Source organism: Fringilla coelebs (genome assembly GCF_963513975.1).
Source record: "Fringilla coelebs genome assembly, chromosome: 25".
NCBI lineage: Eukaryota > Metazoa > Chordata > Aves > Passeriformes > Fringillidae > Fringilla > Fringilla coelebs.
Window position 1 is genome coordinate 4,288,369 of NC_140051.1, and position 20,293 is coordinate 4,308,661.

Sequence of the window (20,293 nt, forward strand, 5' to 3'; positions counted from 1 at the left end):
GTCTCCCTGATGGCCACGTGCACCTCACTGAAGTTTTTCTATTGTTCACTTTTATCACAGAGCTCATGGCCTAGATTTCATTGGAACTTGGAGCTGGGATCTGTTTTATTCCTGCTGGTTTGTCTAACTCAGAGGAGCAGGATTTGCTGCAGGAGGGGAAACAGAGGCACTTTGCTCCTGCACTGGAATCCCAACATTTGCCTCCACTTTCCCTACTCTCTTTTGAAGATCAGAGAACCCTTCAAGTGAGGTTAACCTTTATTCCCAGAATCAAAGTCAGAGAACAGAGGATGTATGGGATGGCTTTGGCTGAAGCTATGGCCGAACCATTTATTTCTGTACCTTCTCTCCTGCCTTCAGCTATTATTTAACCACTCTGAAGGGTAAATTGGGATCATTTATTTCCTACTTTTAGTTTTGTCCTCGAGCAGTATCTGAAATGGGCCCCATGAGTTTTAACCTGTCTTCTCTAGAGAAGAACCAGGAACAAATGTCCAAGAATAAACTGATAAACAGCCCTGGACTTTGTCACCTCCATCCACTGTGAGTGCTCTGACAGGAGAGACTTTCCCTTATTTCACTGAATTGAAAACAGGAGCTTCCCATAATTTGGCTGTTTGAAAACCACCACCAAGCCCAAACAAAAACCCCTACAAGAATGCTTTATAGCTTGGTATTTATGTAAAACATTCTTGGCAAAGTTAAAGGTAATACATTAGTACAAACCTGAATATTATTCACAATGATACAATGAATTCCATCCATCAGCCCTCACGAGCTGGGTGGGGGGGATCCTCTCCCCCTTTTCTCTCGTTAGAGATGCCACTGTGCATTTTAGAACTGGGGAAAAAAAAAAAAATGAAGTTTGGATTCCTAGCTCTGCTGGTTTGTCACACGAAGGCTGGGACTGCAGATTGTGCTCCCAGAGCTACCCTTTCCTCTCTCTCCTTTATTGCAGGCACCCTGAAAGCAGCACAGAGGAGAAGCAGTGGATGCCCAGAGGGTGCAAAGGAATGTCAGAACAATTAGAGGCAGCACTCAGCACTGGGTGGCTTGGATGAGGAGCTGGCATTTAGAAGGTAACCAGGGAGGAGCTGCAGAATAGCAGTGGTGATGTGTGAGTTACACAGAGAACACCTGGCTGGGGCTGCCCCATCCCTGTCTTTGCTTCCCCTGGCAAAGGGACAAGTGGCAATGCTTGGTTTGAGTGGAACAAATGCAGCAATGGCATGTCCAGCGAGGGCTCTAGGAGACAAAGCAGAGTAAAGCAGAACACGAAAAAATAACACTGACAGTCCAAATTGTCAAGTATCCAAAATACTGTATACAGGAAAAGTTAAGACAACTCAATTTATATTGGAAATACAAGAACACTAAATTCTGCTACATTAAAAAACTTCCTAAACCACAGCACAGTCCTAGTGTTGCATCCACATCTTGCAGCCTGGTCTCACCCAATGCTGTTCAACACTATCAACATGGATATTTTGGGAAACACATGTTCCCCATCATTCTCTCTAAAGCCAAGAGAACCAAATTTGGTTGGTTTTGCTTTTATTTTTTTTTTCCTTTACCATCTAGAGAATAATTTCAGCTGACACTGTAAAAGTGCTTTTGTGTTGAGCTTTTGCTTTCCCAACCCCAGAAACAGTGGCCTTGGCCATGGGGTTTAAACCTGCCAAGCTGCTGTAGCTGTCACACTGTGTTAGTGCTTTAGGGAACTTGCAGAGGGGCAGCAAACACTGAAGTCACTCTGTCACCTCTTTGGAACTGAATCCAAAAGCCATCCTGGCTATTTCTTGCAACAACAAAAACAAAGTGTTGGTCACCGGCAAGAAATTTTTTTTTTTCATATAAAAAAGTTGATAGCTCCTGCCATAAATTTACAAAAACTATCCCTGAGTGACTCTGTTCTGTGTCTGGTAAGACCTCTTGTGACAAGGAAATGGCTGAAGCTGGCTGAAGAGGAAAGAGATGCTGTTCCACCTGCAGCTTTTTGTTACACTTTGCACTAATACTGATATGCTCCGACAGTGCCACAGTATAGCAACGTGTGAGCTCCTCTCCTGTAGCTTCAACAGTAAAAAAATAGCTCAGTTACTCAAACACTGCTGGCATCACATATTTACACTTTTAAATAGAAATGTTACCTTTTCTGAAGTAATCAAAATAGATCTTTGCAAAAAATTTAGAAGGTGGGGTTTTACAAAATAAACGGAGAAGGTAAAAAAAGCTGGAGGATCTCTCAGTACCTTTTATGGCAATCTTAGCCCAGGAAATTATTTGGCTTTAATTTTCCTGAAAGGGATGTCTTAGCACTGGTTCTCTGCCTCCCCTCTAAGCCTCTTTCCCCACGGAAGGACGCAGGAGCCAAGCCTGCTTTGTGCAGATTAGAACCAGGGGTTACCTGGGTGCAGGAGCCCTGCCAGGCAGGGGGCAGAGGCAGTGCCCTGCCCTGGGGCTCCTGTGAAATACAACAGCATTTGGGGATGGTTCCAGAAGGGCTGAGGGCATTAGTGGGGGTTTCACTGTCACTGTTGGCTGGGCACAGAATCCCCCCCGTGCACCTGAGCAGTCAGAGCCAAGCACAAGACAATCACAGATGTGGAAATGTCACCAGCCAGGCCTGGGCAATGAGCTGCTGGGAGGAAATCCCCCAAATCTCACTCTCTGCAGTCCATCTACTGCTGTGTCAGCACCTTTTTTTGTCTACTGGTAACACAGTACTGCTCATGTCTACTACAGGTTTCCCTAACGCTGTGCCCCTGCACATTGTGGCCGTGTCCCTGCAGCACAAAGAGAAGGCAATTCCACAAACTTCACACAGCCCAGTCTCTTGGGAAGGACTGAAACCTTTCCTCAGTCCAAGGACAGGTTTGGGTGATCCTCTTGGTAACTCCAGAGGCAGGGGAGGCTCGAGTTGGGCAGTGAGGAGTTACTTAAACTTTGGCAAAGAAAAAAAAGATATACAGATAGCTAGCTATCGAGTTCTTGTGTGTTCCAAACTCTTCCAAGCGCACTTAATTAATCTTTTGCTCTTGCTTTGAGTTCCTGGAGGAGGTATTTTCACACTTGCTTTTGCTGGTTTGCAATTTCCTTTTGGCGTCTTAGATGACAAATGAAGACTTGTGTCTGAAGTCGCCCTGCAATGAAACAGTTTGGGATGTAGGAAGGATCCAGCAGCTTTCCAGGCAGCTTTCTGTTCCTGCTGCCCCCAAAAGGTGGATCCAAGCTGTGTAACCATGCCCAGGCAGCTCCCATTTCCCACTGGGAAGGAGAGGGAGGCACCAGTTCCACTGGCCAGGCGCTCCTCCCCTCATCCTCCTCACACACCCAGGCGTGGCAGGGACTTTCTCATTCCCTCACTGGTATCTCTGCTGATGGGAGAGGCTTTTTCTGCTTTTAAGCTCAGTGATCTACTCAAATCCCAAAATGCAAATTCTCTCGTAGAAGCATCACGTCCTGCCCACTTAATCCAATGAAACTCATCCTGAGGGGGTCAGGCCATGAGCTAACTCAGAGCAGAGCTGCCTCTGATAGCTCCTGGCATCAGTCACTTCAGGCAACTTCAACTCTTCATCATTTCCAAGGAAATGACTCAGCTTCACCCTTCTGTTTTCCCTCTGTTCCCCAGCCCTGCTAAGGAGTGGAGCCCACTCTCCCAAAGGCTGTGGGCCCTCCCAGCACCTCATCCTCTGCCCACCCTCTTCCTCTCCTGCCAGAGATGGAAATGCAAAGCATTTGTTGTTACCTCATCATCTGTCCGGATATAGTTAACGCCATCAGGCTTTGCTGGAGTCTTGTAGCTGAAAGAAAGGGGAAAAAATCTCATTTCTGGGACAGGAAGCCTGCAGGGTTTTGGAGGGGAGGTGCTGGGAAAGATGGAAATGAGGAGGAGGAGCTGAGTGAGAAGCAAGCAGAGAGAAACCCAGTTTGTTTCTCAAATGAGAGGTCTGTGTTTATTCCATCGTTTACCATGACTGGGATTTTGTCTAAATTCCCCTTCGGCACAGGGTGAAAACATTGCTGTGTGTTTCCCTAGAACTCTGCAAAGAGATAAACTGATTCTTTCCTGGGCTTTCCTGCTTTGGTGTCTGTCACTGCCTTTCTGTGCCTCCTGCTCTGTTTCCTGTGGCAATTATAAAGTTCATTTTAATCCTTCACTGCCAGAAGCCTTCAGCATTTTTCTTAGTTACAAGGAAGCACCACTTGTTTGCAATCCCACAGGAACTCAGGATTTATACAAGACTGTCAAGTCCAGTGTATGCCAACCCTCAGCTGCATTTAAATGGCATATTTAGAGCCTTTTCTGAAAAACAAACGAAACCAATGAGAAAAACAAGACAGGACTTGTGCTGAAAAGCAACATTTAGCACAGAACAAATCTATCTGGTGAGAATCTTGGCTTTGCATATATTATCTCCTCTCCAGACTCTGTGAGGACATCGAGGCTTGTCTCTGATGCTAATGCTGTTGTTTTTAACATTTTCATGTGCGCTCCAGAGCGGCTGTTTTTCATCCCAAATTTAGGTCCTCACAACTAGTGAGACTTTCTGTGGAGAGCCTGCTCTGCTGCATCCATTCCCTATGCATATCCTGATGCTTCAGACTAATTAGGCAGCGAGCTGAGATCATTAAACCATGGCCCTCGTTATGCCAACAGCACAGGAGCTGCTGGACAAACACCTGCAGGCATTGAATTGTGCTGGGCCCCCTTTCCATGCAAAGGATGAGGGTGGATATCAGAGCACAGCTCTCATCCACACCACAGCTGTCCCTTAGGAAAATGCCATCCATTCCTGGAAGTGGCCAAGGCCAGGCTGGATGGAGCTCTGAGCAGCCTGGTCTGGTGAAAAATGTCTCTGTCAGTGGCAGGGGTGGAGCTGGATGGTCTTTAAGGTCCCCATTCACTCTGTGATGATTCCATGAAATCAGCCTGGATGCTGCAGGTTTTACAGCAGAGCATTGGATGCCTCAGGGACTGGCTTGGCCTGAGGACTTTGGTGGGGAATTAGGAACTGAAATTCCTTTTAGCCACTAATTTTTGGCACCCTTCAGACTCCTCCATGCTGCCTGAGGGCGCAGGGAGCTGTCCAAGAAGCCCAGCTTACCTTTCCCCACTCTCTTTGCCATTTGCAAAGTATCCCCTTCTGTAGGCACAGCAGATCCCAAGAGTGATGAGCACCAGGACTGCAAGGACCACCAGGACTCCCCCGATTATCCCACCAATATTGAGGTCATCTGCCAAAGAGAGACACCAGCTCAGGGTTTCTTCAGGGCAGCAGCCACGTTCCAGCTTCACACACACTGAAGTGCCATCTCTCAAGTCTTTTAAGCAATAGTTCATCGAGAACTAATGAGTCCCTGACTTCAAGATTAAATCTGTTCACAATCTGATGTTCCCCTGCGTTTTCAGATTATTTTTATCTCCTTATGTTTGGGGCTATGAGAAAGCAGGGAAGACTTAAGGGTGTAGGATGTCCCCCCCCCCAATCCTGATGGTGATGGCAATTTATTTATGGTGATAAATCAGCCAGCATTGATGAAAACTCTGTGGAGAGCCACTCACAGACTTCCATCTCCTGCTCCTCACACTTGGCAAAGCCAGCCTCGTTTGTTGCTATGCAGGAGTAACGACCTGTGTCACCTTTGTGCACTGCATGGAAAACCTGGGGAGGGAAAAGGGACAAGGGAAGGGATGTGACATGAGAAACAAGGCACTGTGAGGGTATAAAAACGTGTATAAAAATGCATCTCTGCTGAGATCTTCTCCCATCAATCCTCCCTCTCCCAGCTCGCCCAGACCCCGGCACACCTCACCCTCTTCAAATCATTCATTCCTTGAAAGCCAAGCAATGTTTTTCTGAATTTACAAGCAGCCTTAAAGATAACCTGTCCAGCCAAACAAGTCTTGATCAGGTGTGTCAGGCATTACCAGAGTGCCTGTGGCAGGGTTCAGGGTGTAGGAGGAGTTGTGGGGTTTGGATTTGCTGTCGGCTGACAGAGGCTCGCTGTTGCGGTACCAGCTGTAGGTGGACTTGGGGAAACCTTCATTCTCATGGCAGTGGAGAGAGGCTGACTTGCCAACAGGGACAGCTTTAGGCACAGAGCATCTGGGAGTCATGGGTTTCACTGCGGGAGACACAAACCAGTGAGTGGCACTAAAATTCTCTGCTTTCTTAGGCAAAACCATTCAAATTTCCCATTATTCCCAGCTGGTTTTAAACCTCCCAGAGTGGCACAGTTTGGAGATGCCCACAGCCCTTTGTGTTCCCTTGCAGAGGCTGTGGGATTGTGTCCTGGATTGCCAAGCAAATTGTGTTCTATTTGCCATCTGGATGGCAATTCTCTTCTGTTCAGGGGGCAGTTTTTCCTTGTCTCTTCCACACCCACTCCTCCCTCTGGTGGGACACCTGCTGATAACAGGCTATGGAATGTCACTGCATGGCTGATAAGAGCTACAGCATCCCACTGGGAGATGTGAGCCCAGAGGGAGGAGCCAAGCATTCCTACCTGGATATAATCTGAGATTCTGGAACACCAGCACAGCTTCCCACTGCATTCCCAGAGGAGCAGCAGCTGCCTCTGCCCCTGGATCTCCAGAGGCAGACTGCACCTTTCTCCAGGATCCCTGCTCCAGCAGAACCACCCCTGGCACTGCAGGAGGGCTGAGCCACAATTCCAATGGCCCTGCTGCAGCACCCTGACCCACAGGGTGTCAGGCTGTGCTCTGGCTCTGGCAGTGTTGGTTTAGTTCACTGCATTGATTATTTTATCCTTTTATTTCCTTCCCTATTAAAGAACTGTTATTCCTGCTCCCACATCTTTGCCTGCCTTAATTTCAAATTTATGACAATTCAGAGGGAGGGGGTTTACATTTTCCATTTCAGGGGAGGCTCCTGCCTGCCTCAGCAGGCCCCTGGCTGTACCTTGGACTGTCAGCTGGATGTTGATCTCGTCGATGGTTTTGGTGTCGGAGGGCGCGGCCACCTCGCAGCGGTACGTGGCCGTGTCCATCCTCGTGGTGTTCTTAATCACCAGGGACGTCCTGCTCAGGATCTCTGCCCGAGTCACAAAGTCTCCTGACACACGGGAAAGAGAGGGAAACAGCAGGGGAATCAAGACTAATGACTCAAGACCGAAAAGCAGACTCGTTTTGGGTGTATAAATGAAGTGGTTGATCTCAGACTCTTTTCCAGAGTCAAAGGAACTCGATGCTTGAAAACCCCAAAGGAAACCAAAGCTGCCAACCATGTAAGAGGATGAACTGGAAAGCATCACTCCAAACCTCAAAAACTGTGGCAAAATTGAACTTCCCAGGCAGCCTCAGGCCTTGCCTCCTTTGGAAGATTCATTTGGATGTGGCTCTCGGTCCCATCTGAAGTGCTGGAGTAATTCCAGATGGAGTTAAGCCCTCCTGGCACTGGAGTTCTCCTGTCAAGCCAGAGAGGCTGCTTCTAATGCTCCCAGGATGCTGCAAATCCCTGTGCAGCCTCAGCAGAGAGCACTGGCAGCTGGACCACAGACCCCTGCTGGGGTGCAGGTGGAGCCCTCAGATGTTCTATGGAAAGCCTGGGGGGCTCAGTGCCTGCTCCTGAGAGCTCAGACACCCAGTGGCCATGGGACCCACAGAAGGGAAGCTGCATCATTCCTTTCTTCCCCAAAAAGTACCTCCTAGGCAGGATCTCGCTCCAGCTCCCTGTGGCTCCCTACTGTGAGCTGTCAGTAATGAGGCAGGGAGGAAAAAACATCCTGCTCCCTCTCCATCCTGCACTTCAACTGTTCCAGAAGAAAGCAGCCAGCCAGCCAGAGCTCCTGCCTTTCACAGCCTTGTTTGTTCCCCATTGTGCTGTTTCTGAAATCTGTTTGGAAAGCTGCTTTGGAAATCTGAGAACAAGGAATCTTCATACCCTGCATTTTGTTGTCAAAAAACACATAAGAGGTTTCTCCATCTCGGATTTTCTTCCACTCGATTCTGGGATCTGGCGTCACTGTGGATTTAATGATGCAGGACAGCTCCACACCTAGCAGGAGAAATGGAGGCAATCCAGATTAATAGGAAGCAGCTGTGTTTTTGCTCTGCTCTGAGCACTCTCACTCAGTGTTTTATTAGGGGATGCTGCCCACAAAGCAGAGCCTTCCCTTTCATCTGCCTCGCAAACAGAAACGCTGCTGGGTTCCAGGAGCTATTGGAAGATGGATTTTGGCCAGCAAAAATAATAGTCCAACAGATATCAGCTATGGAGAGAAATGAACACCCTGTTCTCTGCAGGCTGGGGCTTATGGCAAACAAAACCTTTAGTCAGAGTGAGCCCTCAGCCCTGTCCTGCTGCTGAGCAGAGCCACGCCGTGAGCCAGGGCTGCAGCATCTCCCTGGCAGTGCCTGGGGATGGGCTGGGACAGCAGCTCCTGGGGACAAACCCAGCCAACCCTGTCCCCTTTGCAGCTGGCCCCGGCATCCCATCTCCCCTGCAGAACTGGGCACCCCAGCAGGGTGACAGGAGCCTTCCCAGTGTCCCAGGCACGTCTGTAGGAGGGCCAAGAGAAAATATAAATTTCTCTCTCTGTGTATTAATTGCATTATTTTGCTTCTTTTGGGCCCCAGTTCAAAAAAGCACTTAGGCAGAGACTTTGCAATGCCAGTGGCTTGCAGAGGACCTCAATAAACCATTTAAAACAGGGAGATAGAGACACATTCTCAGGCACTCCTCTGAATCCCAGGCCCTCGTGGCCCTAAGGAACCAGTGAGCAATAAGCCAAATTTTCCTGCATTGTTTGGCCTGATGCAGCACAGGCAGCACTCACTTTGGAATTCCTGCACCACGGGCTTGGTGTTGCTGGATGTCAGCTCCACAGCCAAGAGTCTGCAGCCTGGAAAAACAAACAGAAGGTAATAAGAAATAGCACAGCTCATAAGTCACCCAGCTAGGAACAGGCTGCCTGCTGAGAAATCATCCTGGCCAGCTCTGAGGAGTGACTTCCCCAGACAAAACCTCTTCCTGCCTACCAGCACAGCTCCAGCAGGACTGAGTTTATTTAGGAGCTGTGGTGTAAATACAGGAAAATATAATTGTTAGAAGTAGCAATTAAAGAGGAGGATTAACATAATGGCACAAAGGCAGTGCCAGCACGAGCCATTTCCTTGTGCTTATTTAGATGGGAAAGGAACTGTGCTAATGCAGGAGTGAAAGTTTTGTTTTGAAAATTAACTTGATGGCCAGAAGACAGGAAGCAGAGCAATCTCCAGAGATCTGGTCAGTTCCTGGGAGATGGAATGGGCCAGGCCTGGCCTCAAGCAAATGCTGATTACATTGGCAAATACTGCAAGTGTGGTAAAGTAAAATGTGAGGCAGTAAATCACAAGAGGACTGTGAATCAGGAGAAAACAGCTCAGCTCTTTGGGTAGAGCCCCAGCCAGACCCACACTGGGGAGGAAGCTCAGCCATGCAACGCTGTGAGGCTCCTTACAACACAAACCTGCTTGTTCCCTTCCTCTGAGCACCAAAGTGTTCCCAATTAATCCAGCCAGCTTCCCCCTTTTGCATATTCCTTTAGTTTGAAAAATCTGCCTTTTGTGTCCCTTCTGCTGTGCACCCCACCAGAGCAGGCATCAACAGCAGTCTCGCTCTGCTGGATGCCAAATTCACCAACAACTCTCCAGAGGGAGAGGGAAACAAGCAGGGATTTCCCTGAAAGAGGAGAGAGAAGCAGACAGGATATTCTGGAGCTGGGTGTTCTGGCTCTCCTTCTCTCAGGCACACCGTGGTGTCTCCAAACCAGGCTCCAAAGCCCCTCCAAGAGGAGGATCCATGCTCCAATCAGTGCCAAAATATTCATCTGCAGGGGCCTGCTGTAGTCACATGAGCAGCTCTGCTGTGACAAATCCCACCAGAAGTTTGTGGAAATCTAAGGGAGATGCCCACTGATCAAACAGCAGCTTAAAAATGACTGAAAGCACTGCCTCAGGGACATGTGGCTGAAGGTTAGGAGTAAAAAGCCATAACAATCATGGATAGAAAGCAGAGAAGGCAGCTGAAGGGAGATGTGGATAAAGAAATGCTCTCCAGCATCACGACACAGCTGGAAATTCCTGTGCTGGCTTTCAGGGGGGAAAGCTTTTGGGCAGAGATTGACAGGGCAGGGACAACATCCCTCTGGTGGAGTGGCAAGGCAGCAGCCTGAGAAACACCCAAGAGCTGCAAAGTCACTCCCACTGAAAGCTCAAGGGCTTCAACACCTAAAACCCTTCCAGAAATGATGAAATGTTCCCTGCTGGTTCCTGCCCCTCATTTGTTAAATGCTGACACTTCCCTGGGAGCCCCAGTGCTGGTACCCCAAAGACCACCAGGGAGAGCTGGAGTTTGGCAGGGTTTAGAAAGCTGCCTTTGTGTCCAAAATCATTGTTTCTCACACAAAAGCCACCAGCTGATGCTAACTAATAGCTGGCCCAGCCAAAACTGCTCCTAGCAGGACTTTTCCACCCTTCCCCCTTCTGCACTGGAGACGGTCATGCAGCCTTTGGGAGAAATCCAATACTGAACTGAGCTGACAGAGCTCTGCACTTTGCTTCTCTCCAGGCAGGAGCTGGTCTAAGCAGTAATTTCTGCAAGGCTGTTTTGAAGCAGAGTACATTTTCATAAGAGATGCTGCTTCCAGACCTACCCCCTGAAAGCAGGGAATTGTGCCAGGCAATGCCAGTGCCTTCCCTTCCCTCTTTTCCTCGTGGAATCATGGATTGATCTGGGTTGGAAGGGACTTTAAAGACCCTCCAGTCCCACCCTGCCATGGCCAGGGACACCTTCACTATCCCAGGTTGCTCCAGCCTGGCCTTGAACACTTCTGATCCAGGGGCAGCCACAGCTTCTCTGGGCACCCTGTGCCAGGGCCTGCCCACCCTCTCAGGGAGGAATTTGTCCTAATATCCAATCTGTCCTGTCAGCTGGAATCCATTCCCCCTTGTCCTGACACCTTGTAGAAAGCCCCCTGATGCTCCAGGTGTTCTGTGTGGGGCTCCCATCCTCAGGAGCATGAACAGATCCCACTGACCCCAGCAGACCCCAGAGCATGGGAAGCTGCCAATCCCCCACAGACAAATTCCCCAATTTTGGGAAAATCCTTTTGGAATCTTCGGACATGTTTCCAACAACAGTGAAACACAGCATTTATTTGAGTGCCTCTGCTGTTTCTGGAACCAAGAACTGAATTGAGAGCCCAGTCCTGAGCACTCAGCTGATCTGAGGGGATGCTGGCTGGCCTCCTGCTCTGGACCAGTTTTAGTTTTGTTTCAGATTCTTGCTTGCACAATATCTTTTTCTGGAAAAATGCTGTCCCATCAAATAGACATGGCAACAGTCCTACATCTGCTGTAGTTAGAAAATCTGTTCAGCTGAAGGTGGGGACAACAAAACCACAGAACTGTGTAGCTCCGAGGGAGTTATGGCTCCAGAAATATTCACTGCAGGACGGTGGGACTCCATCAGACTCCAGCCTCATCTCATTTCCCAGAAACTGCTCACAGCAGGCTTTTTCTCACCCACTAAACACAAGAGATTCAGGTCTATCCCTCGGGCACAAAGCAGGATGACAACAAATTTTAGACAGAAGCTGAGTCCTTGGAGACTGTGTGAGAGGTTCTGACATTATTACATGTATTGACCGTGGGCAGAGATCAATGTGGCTGCTTAAATCACTGCTAAGGCAGATTTATTCCCCTCTGTGTGGCAGAATACTGCAAGTAGCATGTTCTAAATTAAAAGAAGGTGACAGCAAAGCAAAACAAAAACCTGAGCTGACCATACAGACTGTACAGCAAGAGAGGAATGCCTTTCTAGAACCTTGCTCTGCTGGCAAGAGTTGTTTGTTTGTTTTGTTTCGTGTTAAATCATCATTAGTGCTTAATAATCTTCTAAAAGGTGTTCCTTTAGGCTCCTTCCAGCCCAGCACAAACAAGCAGCAAAGGGTTTGTGTTATGTAAATCTCACTTCAAAGGCCCCAGCAGCCAGGGTTTGGAGAACAGCTGGAACTGCATTCCCTGTCCATGTGTGCCACAGCACAGGCTCCCACCACAGCCGTATGTGCCACATCCCTGAATCCCCACCAGATCCATATGTGCTGCAGCTCCCAGTTCCCACCAGGTCTCCAAAGGCTGCAAAATCCCAAATCCTACCAGATCTGTATGTTCTACCCCTCTGAGAACCTACCAGCTCTCTATGTGCTTCAGACTCAGCCAGACATATGGTTGAATCCCAAATGTCATCAGTTCTCCAAAATAGAATCCAGGACAAGCCACTGAAGTCTATAGCATATTCCTATGGCACTTCTTTTTTTCAGCTAAAGAGATCCAGCCCATGCTTGTTACTGTGACTCATGGTATCTGAATCATTTTAAAATGCTATACTGAAGAAAAAAAAGCAGCTTTATAGGCGACTCTGTGTGTTAAATCTCCTTTCTACTGTTCAAAGCCAAGCCTGACCTTCCATCTCCTTCCATCCCAATGTCTGCTTGAAAGCTCTAGGCAGAAATTTGAAGAGGAGGTGAGGTATTGTGTTATAGGGAAAGTGAGAGGATGACCAGGAGAGAGTTTGGGAGAAGCTGGTGGCAGCATCCTGTGCCGCAGCCTCGCTCGATGTTATCTGATACAGTAATTTTAGTCAATGCACCGTCAGGCACAGGCAGTACAAAACCACGCAGCTGCATTTAAACACCTGCCCACCAAAGCAACAAAAATATTCCCTGCTCGAGGTGTCCATCATCACCAAGCCCTTGCTGGATTTGCAATTCAAAGAATGCCTAAGCCATGTGGGAACGCTGTGATAAACCACACGCCTTGTTAACCACCTCTGCCTTCTGGGTGGGTACTTGGTGCAGCAGGAGTGAGGGATACGTTGTGGGGTGTTCAAACATGTTAGCTGAACCCTCTGCATGTCAGCAGCCTCAGGACTACCGTCTGGAGGTACCCTGGGAGCATCCATCCATCCATCCATGGATCCATCCATGGATCCATCCATGGATCCATCCATGGATCCATCCATCCATCCATCCATCCATCCATCCATCCATCCATCCATCCATCCATCCATCCATCCATCCCTCCATCCCTCCATCCATCCATCCATCCATCCATCCATCCATCCATCCATCCATCCATCATCCATCCATCCAACCATCCATCCATCCATCCATCCATCCATCCATCCAACCATCCATCCATCCCTCCCTCCTTGGTGCTGGTAGCAGAGGTGACAAGGACAGCACAGCCCTGGCACAGAGCAGCCCAGGGGAGCTGGGCAGGGCAGCCAGGCTGGCCCCAGGGCTGGCCCTGCCTCTCGAGGGGGGTGTGCAGCAGGGAGGAAGCTGCCTGGGAAATGTGTGGGAAACCTCCAGAGGAAGAGCAGAGGGAGCCATGCAGAGCTGGACTGGGTGAGACAGGAGAGGGAAGGCTGTGTTCCTGCCCTCAGCTTATTTTGAGGAAATCACCATAAGCCCTTTCAGGAGCCTCTGACCATCTGCCTGGAAATATCCATCCTTTTGTCTCCCAGTGCTGCAGGCTCTTTATCCCCCCTCTTCTCTATTCCCAGCGCGTCTCCTTGCAATTCCACAATCAGACTTGTGCCAGGTGGTGCAGGACAGACAACACAGCGTGGCACAGCAATGAGACACCACAGTGCCTTAGGCACTGTTTGGTGAAGATTTTTGGGCTTTCTTTGTCCAAATCTCTTTCTGTGGAACTTCAAGAATGACAAATGTACTTGTGACAGATAAAGACTGGATTTGTAAAGGGTGAATAAATGTTTTGTAGCACTCAGTCTTAACTTCCACTCCTTTCCTGCAGCCCAAGGAGCTGGTGCTGTGTTTGCTCTGGCCCCTCAGTGTCAGGCTGACAGGAGGGAGCAGGCAGGTGATGGGCCGTGTTTGCCCAGTGACTCAAGCCAGCCACATGCCTTTTTTAATGCCATTTTTCCATGGCACCTCTCTGAGCTCAGCCTTGACTCCGGGGTGGGCTGCCCTGCTGGAGAACAATGTCAGTGTGCAGCGAGAGATTAGTGAACAAAAGCTTAGGAGTGTCTCCGTTCAAATTAAGTAACAGATGGACCTGGTCTGTGTGGGAGCTGATAACAGTTATAAAAAGGCCATCACCAGACTGTGGCCAGCCCACCCTGGAAAAAACCCACTCAGTCGTAAATCCTCTGTGCTGTTATAGCTGCTTGTGCGAGTAAGGCTTTATTTTTACCAGCTATCATCAACCAGCATGCCTTATTTTAAGATGCATGGCTTTTACTGCTCAGCTAAAAGGGTGCCAGCTCCCCGACAGACACCTCCCAACAGAGATGTGCCCGCCTGGGCAGGGAGCAGGAGGCAGAATGAACCCAGAGGAGGCAAATGCAGCCTTACAGAGCACCCACGTGTCTCTGGGCTTTGCTCTCCTCCTCTCTTAGGGAGCTCACTCGTGGCACTCTCTTGGGAAATGCTGGTGCTGAGGGGGTCTCTGGTGGTCCCAGCAGCAGCAGGACCCCGCAGGACGGAGCTGTGTGGAACACCACCGGGTGTTTGCATTCATCTGGAGGTGTAAGAACTTGGGATTTTGCCCTTAATTCACTTTCTTCCTCCTCACCAGTACAGAAGGTGAGGAGATGCCTGACTTCAAACAGGGTACGTGCAGTTCTGGAATGAAATCTTAAACCTGTTTAAATCTCCTGATTTAAATCTCCTGACTTAAACTGGGACCTTAAAGACCTGACTGCATTTGCTGCAGAGAGGGCTCATTAGCACCCAAGCCACGCACACAGGCTTTTCTCTTCCTTTTCTTTTTCTTTTTTAGTTTTTTCTTTCCTCCTCCTTCTTTTCTTCTTTGTTTTTCTTTTCTTTTTTTTTTTTTTCTTTTCCCTTTTGGACAGGAGGATTTACTGTTCTACCTCCTAACCAGACAGCAAAGCACACCCACCCTGAGGAGGGGAACAGGTTGCTCTCAAGGAGATTTGGAACCCTCTTAGGTCAAAAGCCTCTCTGCAAAGCAGCTCCTTCTGCAGCCAAACGCTCCTCCTGTCTTCTAGGCAGGCAGGGAAGCAAAGGTGTTGCCTGGGAAGACCACACAGAGCTTTCTGATGGTTTCCCCCAGCCTGGTTTCATCACACTGGGCTGCAGCTGCAGACAGACTGTCTCAAACCACCATCTGATCAGGGCTCTTGCAGCTCAGAGTTTCACAACCTTTGCTTGCTGTGGCATTGCAGCGTGGGCAGAGACGAGATGCTAAGTTCCTGCAGATCAGCACCTTCAGAGAAATGACCCCATTTTATTAAAATGGGGTTTCCTCTGTCCCAACAGAGCTGGCTGGAGGCACCAGCCCCACAAAGGGACCCCCACTCTGCCGCCAGCAAGGAGGAAATGGACATTTATATTTCATTTAATACCCTGCAGATGTGGCTGTATAAACCTTGCCCAACATCTTAATCTGGGCCTAGCTCTGCTGCTTTCCAAGCTCATCCCCTGGGCTCTGGCTCCTCTCCTGGAGAGGACTGGCTGTACGTGCAATATTTGTGTGGATGACTAATACCCAATACTTAAAGAGATTAGGATGGAAGCAGCAAGGGCTCGAGAGCTTCCAGCATGTCAGATTGCATCTCTTTCTGGAATTTACTTCAGGCCAACTTCAGCTCAGAGAGAAGATGGAAAGAGTTGGAATTTGCCCCTCAAAATCAGGGATGAAGGGTAGTGGAGGGGGAACAGAAAGGAAACATGAACAGGAAAGCTGTTACTACCATTCCCGGCATTCCTGAATTGCTTCTTCCTTCTCAACAAACCTGAAGCTGAACTGAAAGTCTCATTTCCCTTGTGTGAGCAACAGGGAATAGGGCATGGAGCTTCTGCCAGGGGATTCAGTCCTGCCCAGATCACTTCTTTGCCTCGCTGGTGGCCTCTGGGGTCAAGCCCCTCACAGATGCTTTGGGCTTCCAGTCTTAGGCTGAGTCTCCAGGAGGGAAAAACAGGGGCAGCTGGCCTTGCTGTGTGGTTCTGAGGCAGGAGAGCTTCTCCTTACAGCTGCAACAAGGTTTTGGCAAAACAACAGAGGAGAAATCCTGGATCACTTGGCCAGGAATGCATCGAAGCAGCCAGGATGCGCTCAGTGCTGGTCTTGCCATTTTCATCAACAAATGGGCAGCCTAATTACACCTTCACATTGGGCTGGCTCATAGCCAACACCAGGGAAATGAAATGGGGATGAGGGGATCCCAGGAGGGCAGCTCATCCCCACCTCTGTTTGGGGGACGCAGCTGGCCAGGCCCCTGGCACCCCGAGGGAGCTGAGGGTCTCCTGTGCAGAGTTTCCCCCCATCATTTCCACCTGCCCAAGAGCTGCACATTCCTCTGCTGAGCCTCAGTCCCTCCACATTCAGCATCCCCTGTACTCAGTAAGGATGTACAGTTCCAGTTCACTGGAGGAAAAAAATGAGGAATGGAAATCCCAGGAAGAGCAAAGGCATACGCTATCTCAGGCAGCAGTGGATATGCCACTCTGTGACCTGTTTACCAGATGAGAATGCCTTGCAGCAGCAAATCCCAGGAACAGAGATGGTGAGCCCTGCAGAGCAGTGGGAACTTTTGCACTGGGCAGATTTGAAACCAACCCTTCCTGCCTATTCCCACTTGCCTTCCATTGTTTCCTCAGCCAGCCCCAGGAGCTGCCATGCAGGCACATCCTACGTTATTTCTCACTTCAGCAAGTCCCCTTCCTCCCCAAAGTGGCAGATGCTGGTACCAAATTAGTGCAAAGTGGGAGGGAACCAGCAGATAACTACCACAAAAGCCAGGGGCAATGGTGTTCCTGCTGTCCTCTCCCTTCCTCCCAGCAGGACTCTCCTGGCAGCAGACAGATGCTGAGGGATGAAATCCAGGGCAGAGTGGGGTCAGTGAGATGTGACAGGGATCTATGGCCAGTGTCAGGGAGAGGGAATGAACTGCAGCGGGAAAAGGGGCAAGTTCCTTTATTTTTGGCTCGTGTGGGAATTTGACTCAAGGATTGCTGAGGATCTCAGAAGCCACGGTGACGTTTTCCAGGCTGAGCGCCAGCCGAGGCACAGACTTGATCTCAGCAGGTATTTGACTTCCCTGGGAGCTGGGATGCTTGGTACCTGCCTGACCCTGGCTTTTGATGAGGACACACATCTCAGAAGCTGCCTGCAATGCAAAGACAGGACATAAGCGGATATGCTATCAGCACCAGGCTTTGCAGTGCTCCTTAGTGTCTGGCTGTGTCCCAACCATCAATACAGAGACTTGCAGGGGTTTAGCCTATAATCCTCTATTCCTCTGTCTGTGACTCTAATCTCCTGATCCTCCCTTCTCCTCCAGCCTAGAGGCTTGACCAGCAAAACACGGATCCGAGGTTCTGCTTATTGAAGACCAACCATGTCATCTTCCTGTGGAAAATGGGAGTTGGGAAGAGAGCAGCAGTCATCCGAGCCAAGAGCCGGGAGTAGGCTGGAGAAGGGAACAGGAGAGGGCGTGAGCAAGCACACAGAGAAATCATTTATGACAAGACTGAAAGCAGCTCTCGTTTTAAGAACATTTCCTCCAATTTTACAGTGTAATTTTTGCCTTTTTTTCCTTCCCCGCGTGCGTATAATTCCAGCCCCGGGTACCAACCGCAATTGTCTCGCTAACGCGCCGGCGAAACACGCACAAATGAACGCTGCAGGAGCCTGCTGCAGGCACCCAGGGAACATCCCCAGCTGCCTGTGAGCACACCAAGAGCTCACAGAGATCCCTCTGCCGTCATTCCAGGCGGGAGAACCGCGGCCGGCCTCCGCCAGGCAGCTTTGAAGCTTTGCAGCGAATCCGTCAGAACAAAGGACGCAGCCCCACAAGGGGGGAAAGGCACTCGACGAGCTGCGTGCAGGCTCAGAGATGTGATTTTAGGGGCAGCCCTGGATCACAGGAGCAGATCTGCAAAGACTTCCCTTGTTAACATCAGCCTGAGCAAGCACAGGCTGCCAACCTGCGCGGGGAGAAGCGCCGCAGGGTTCAGGGGAGATTATTTTCTTAGGAAGTGCACCGGGGAATTAAAGGGAGCCCAAGTGAAGTCACAGACAGATAAAGATGAAAAGCATGACACACAGAGCTATTAGGAAGATGCCAGCATAAATGAGCAGGGGGAGAGGGAAGGGAGTAATGCTGTGTCAGAGCAAAGAGGACAAAACCCATCCTGGCTCACCCCAGCCTGGATTCCGGAGCAGGGCAAGGCTGTTTAACAGTGGCACAGAGGGGGTTAAAAGATTACTTGTCCTGGGGGAGTTGAATTAGCCACATATCTGGGAACCAACTTCTCCCAGACCCTGCCTTGTTTTTCTCCTTAAACATCATCTGCTGCTATTTTTAGCAGAGAATTTTCTCAGCCGAATGCTCCCAGTGGAGCGCTGGTCAGGGGCCCTTTTCCCAGGGAGACACAGGCACAGCAGCACGTGCTGGCCCCTGGTCCAGCTCAGCTCTGTGCCACTGCCCTGCCATCCCTGGGCTTCGTGTGTCACACTGCCAGCTCTCTCCTGAGGCACGGGACAGTCTCCACTCCAGCCTGGGGCAGGCATATGAAATGCCCTCAAAAAGCCAGGGGAGGCTCTAAAGTCAGGAACAGCTCAAAGGGGTAGATGGGACTTGGTAACTTGCCCGGAGGCTTTAGAAGCATGAATGGCAAGAAAGGTGGGAAGGAGATGGAAAGAAATGATTAGGCTGACATTAATAACAGGATCTGCTTCTCAGGACTAAAATCTATTTGGATTCGTTCCAGTTCCTCCGAGGGAAACCATGGAAGCCTTTATTGTTCATAAAAGTTGCGACTAAATTCGGACTGTATAAAGCTTAAGGAAATACCTCTCAGAGGACAACCCTGCTGAAAACAAATGAGGTAACTCCCTTCCTCTTCTCTGCTTTTCTTGGGGCCTTCATTCTTCCTTGGCCAAAACCCCAACCTGTCCATCAGCACGCCAGCCCCTGGCTCCTGGCTGCTCAGCCTCCAGCACTGCTATCTGTCTGCCTGGCTGCAATTAGCAATGTGTCACTCGATGTCTGGGCTGCTTCTCAGGGAGGCAACGCTCAGAACTGCTTTTATCTACAGCTTGAATTAATACCTGCCTGCCAGAGATCAGCACAGAAATCAAAGGGCCAGATCAGGGCACACGGATGGACAAATTGAGTAAAGCAGGAGCAAACCCCTGCCTTGTCTGTGCTAATGTGCAGCTCAGGCTGGGGCACCCGGGAGCACTGAGCTCTGTGGATGCTGGGGATGAAGTCAGGAAGGTCCCTGTAACAATGGCCCCTTCTTGGGCAGTGTGTCTGCTCCCTGTGTGTCTTGGAGCCATGTCAGCGAAGCAAACAGATTGGGAACATATTTGCACTCCCCACAGCAGCACAGAAGCCAGCCCTGACACAGAGGAGCAAGCTGGGCTCTTGGCTGCTCCGAGCCTCGGTGCCACGTTTCCAGCTCTGCTCAAAACCTGTGCTCAAGCCCTGCTCTGGCAGGGGGAGAGGACAGGCAGGGCTGGGGATGCTCAGCTCACAGAACCTGGCAGCTGTAGGACAGGGCTGAGCTCACCTGCGCCGCTCTGAGGCTTCCCAGGTGACACCAAACCTGGCACAGCGTGGCTCTGCCCTCCTCATGGCCATGCTGCAACAACTGGGGCCAGGGCAGCAGGAGCCCAGACAGCACACAGATGCTGCACAAGGCCTGTGGCAAGAGCTGCCTGCAAAAAGCTTCCCCCAGCCCTGCAGGAATCCCAGGAGCCCTGGATTTCTCTCCTGACCTTCATGTGTGCATTCCAGCACATGGCACTTAACCTCTGAGGCTCCTGTGAAATCCCAGTGCCAGCGTTTCACGGATGAGTGTGCTTCCCCTCGCATCTGCCCCTGGATCAGATGCTGCCAGCACCTCTCTCTCTCCTGGCTCTGCTCCCAGCTGAAGGACAGACAATAGGCATTTGAATGCAGTCTCCACTTCCCCTCCCAAAGAGCCTGGGGAGATGGCATATCAGAGACAGCGCTGAGAGCAGCGCCTGCCAGCCAGCCACAGGTCTCTCCAGACCCAGCCTGCCTTCCACGGCACAGACCACCACTGCAGCAGCCACTGGGCACCCAGGCCAGCTCTGCTGGGCAAGTCCTGCCTCCCTCCAGCTAGCCAGACCAAGGGAGCCTTCTCTCAGCACTCTGCTGCTGCCAGAATTGACTGGATCACCCTGGATCCCCAACCTGCCAGCCACAGCACTGCTCATAGAGCTCTCCTGCACCTCTCTGCCCTGCCAGCTCACTGG

General features: G+C 50.2%; 1 protein-coding gene across 2 annotated transcripts in view; it reads right to left on the reverse strand.

Annotated features, from left to right (window-relative positions):
• The window catches only part of JAM3 (junctional adhesion molecule 3), a 132,959-nt gene that overhangs the window by 99,267 nt on the left and 13,399 nt on the right, over positions 1-20,293 (reverse strand). Inside the window, exons 2-9 of one of the 2 annotated variants that reach the window (XR_014616742.1) lie at positions 8,806-8,871; positions 7,911-8,024; positions 6,930-7,082; positions 5,936-6,132; positions 5,570-5,669; positions 5,112-5,241; positions 3,752-3,806; positions 2,772-3,143 (exon numbers count right to left, since the gene is read on the reverse strand). Coding sequence is in view for 1 of the 2 variants with exons in the window: in XM_084221487.1 (XP_084077613.1) it covers positions 3,108-3,143; positions 3,752-3,806; positions 5,112-5,241; positions 5,570-5,669; positions 5,936-6,132; positions 6,930-7,082; positions 7,911-8,024; positions 8,806-8,871 (851 nt within the window). In the remaining variant the exon portion in view is untranslated. Of the gene's footprint in view, positions 1-677; positions 3,144-3,751; positions 3,807-5,111; positions 5,242-5,569; positions 5,670-5,935; positions 6,133-6,929; positions 7,083-7,910; positions 8,025-8,805; positions 8,872-20,293 lie in introns of those variants that run through there. The other variant, XM_084221487.1, reaches the window with a different exon arrangement.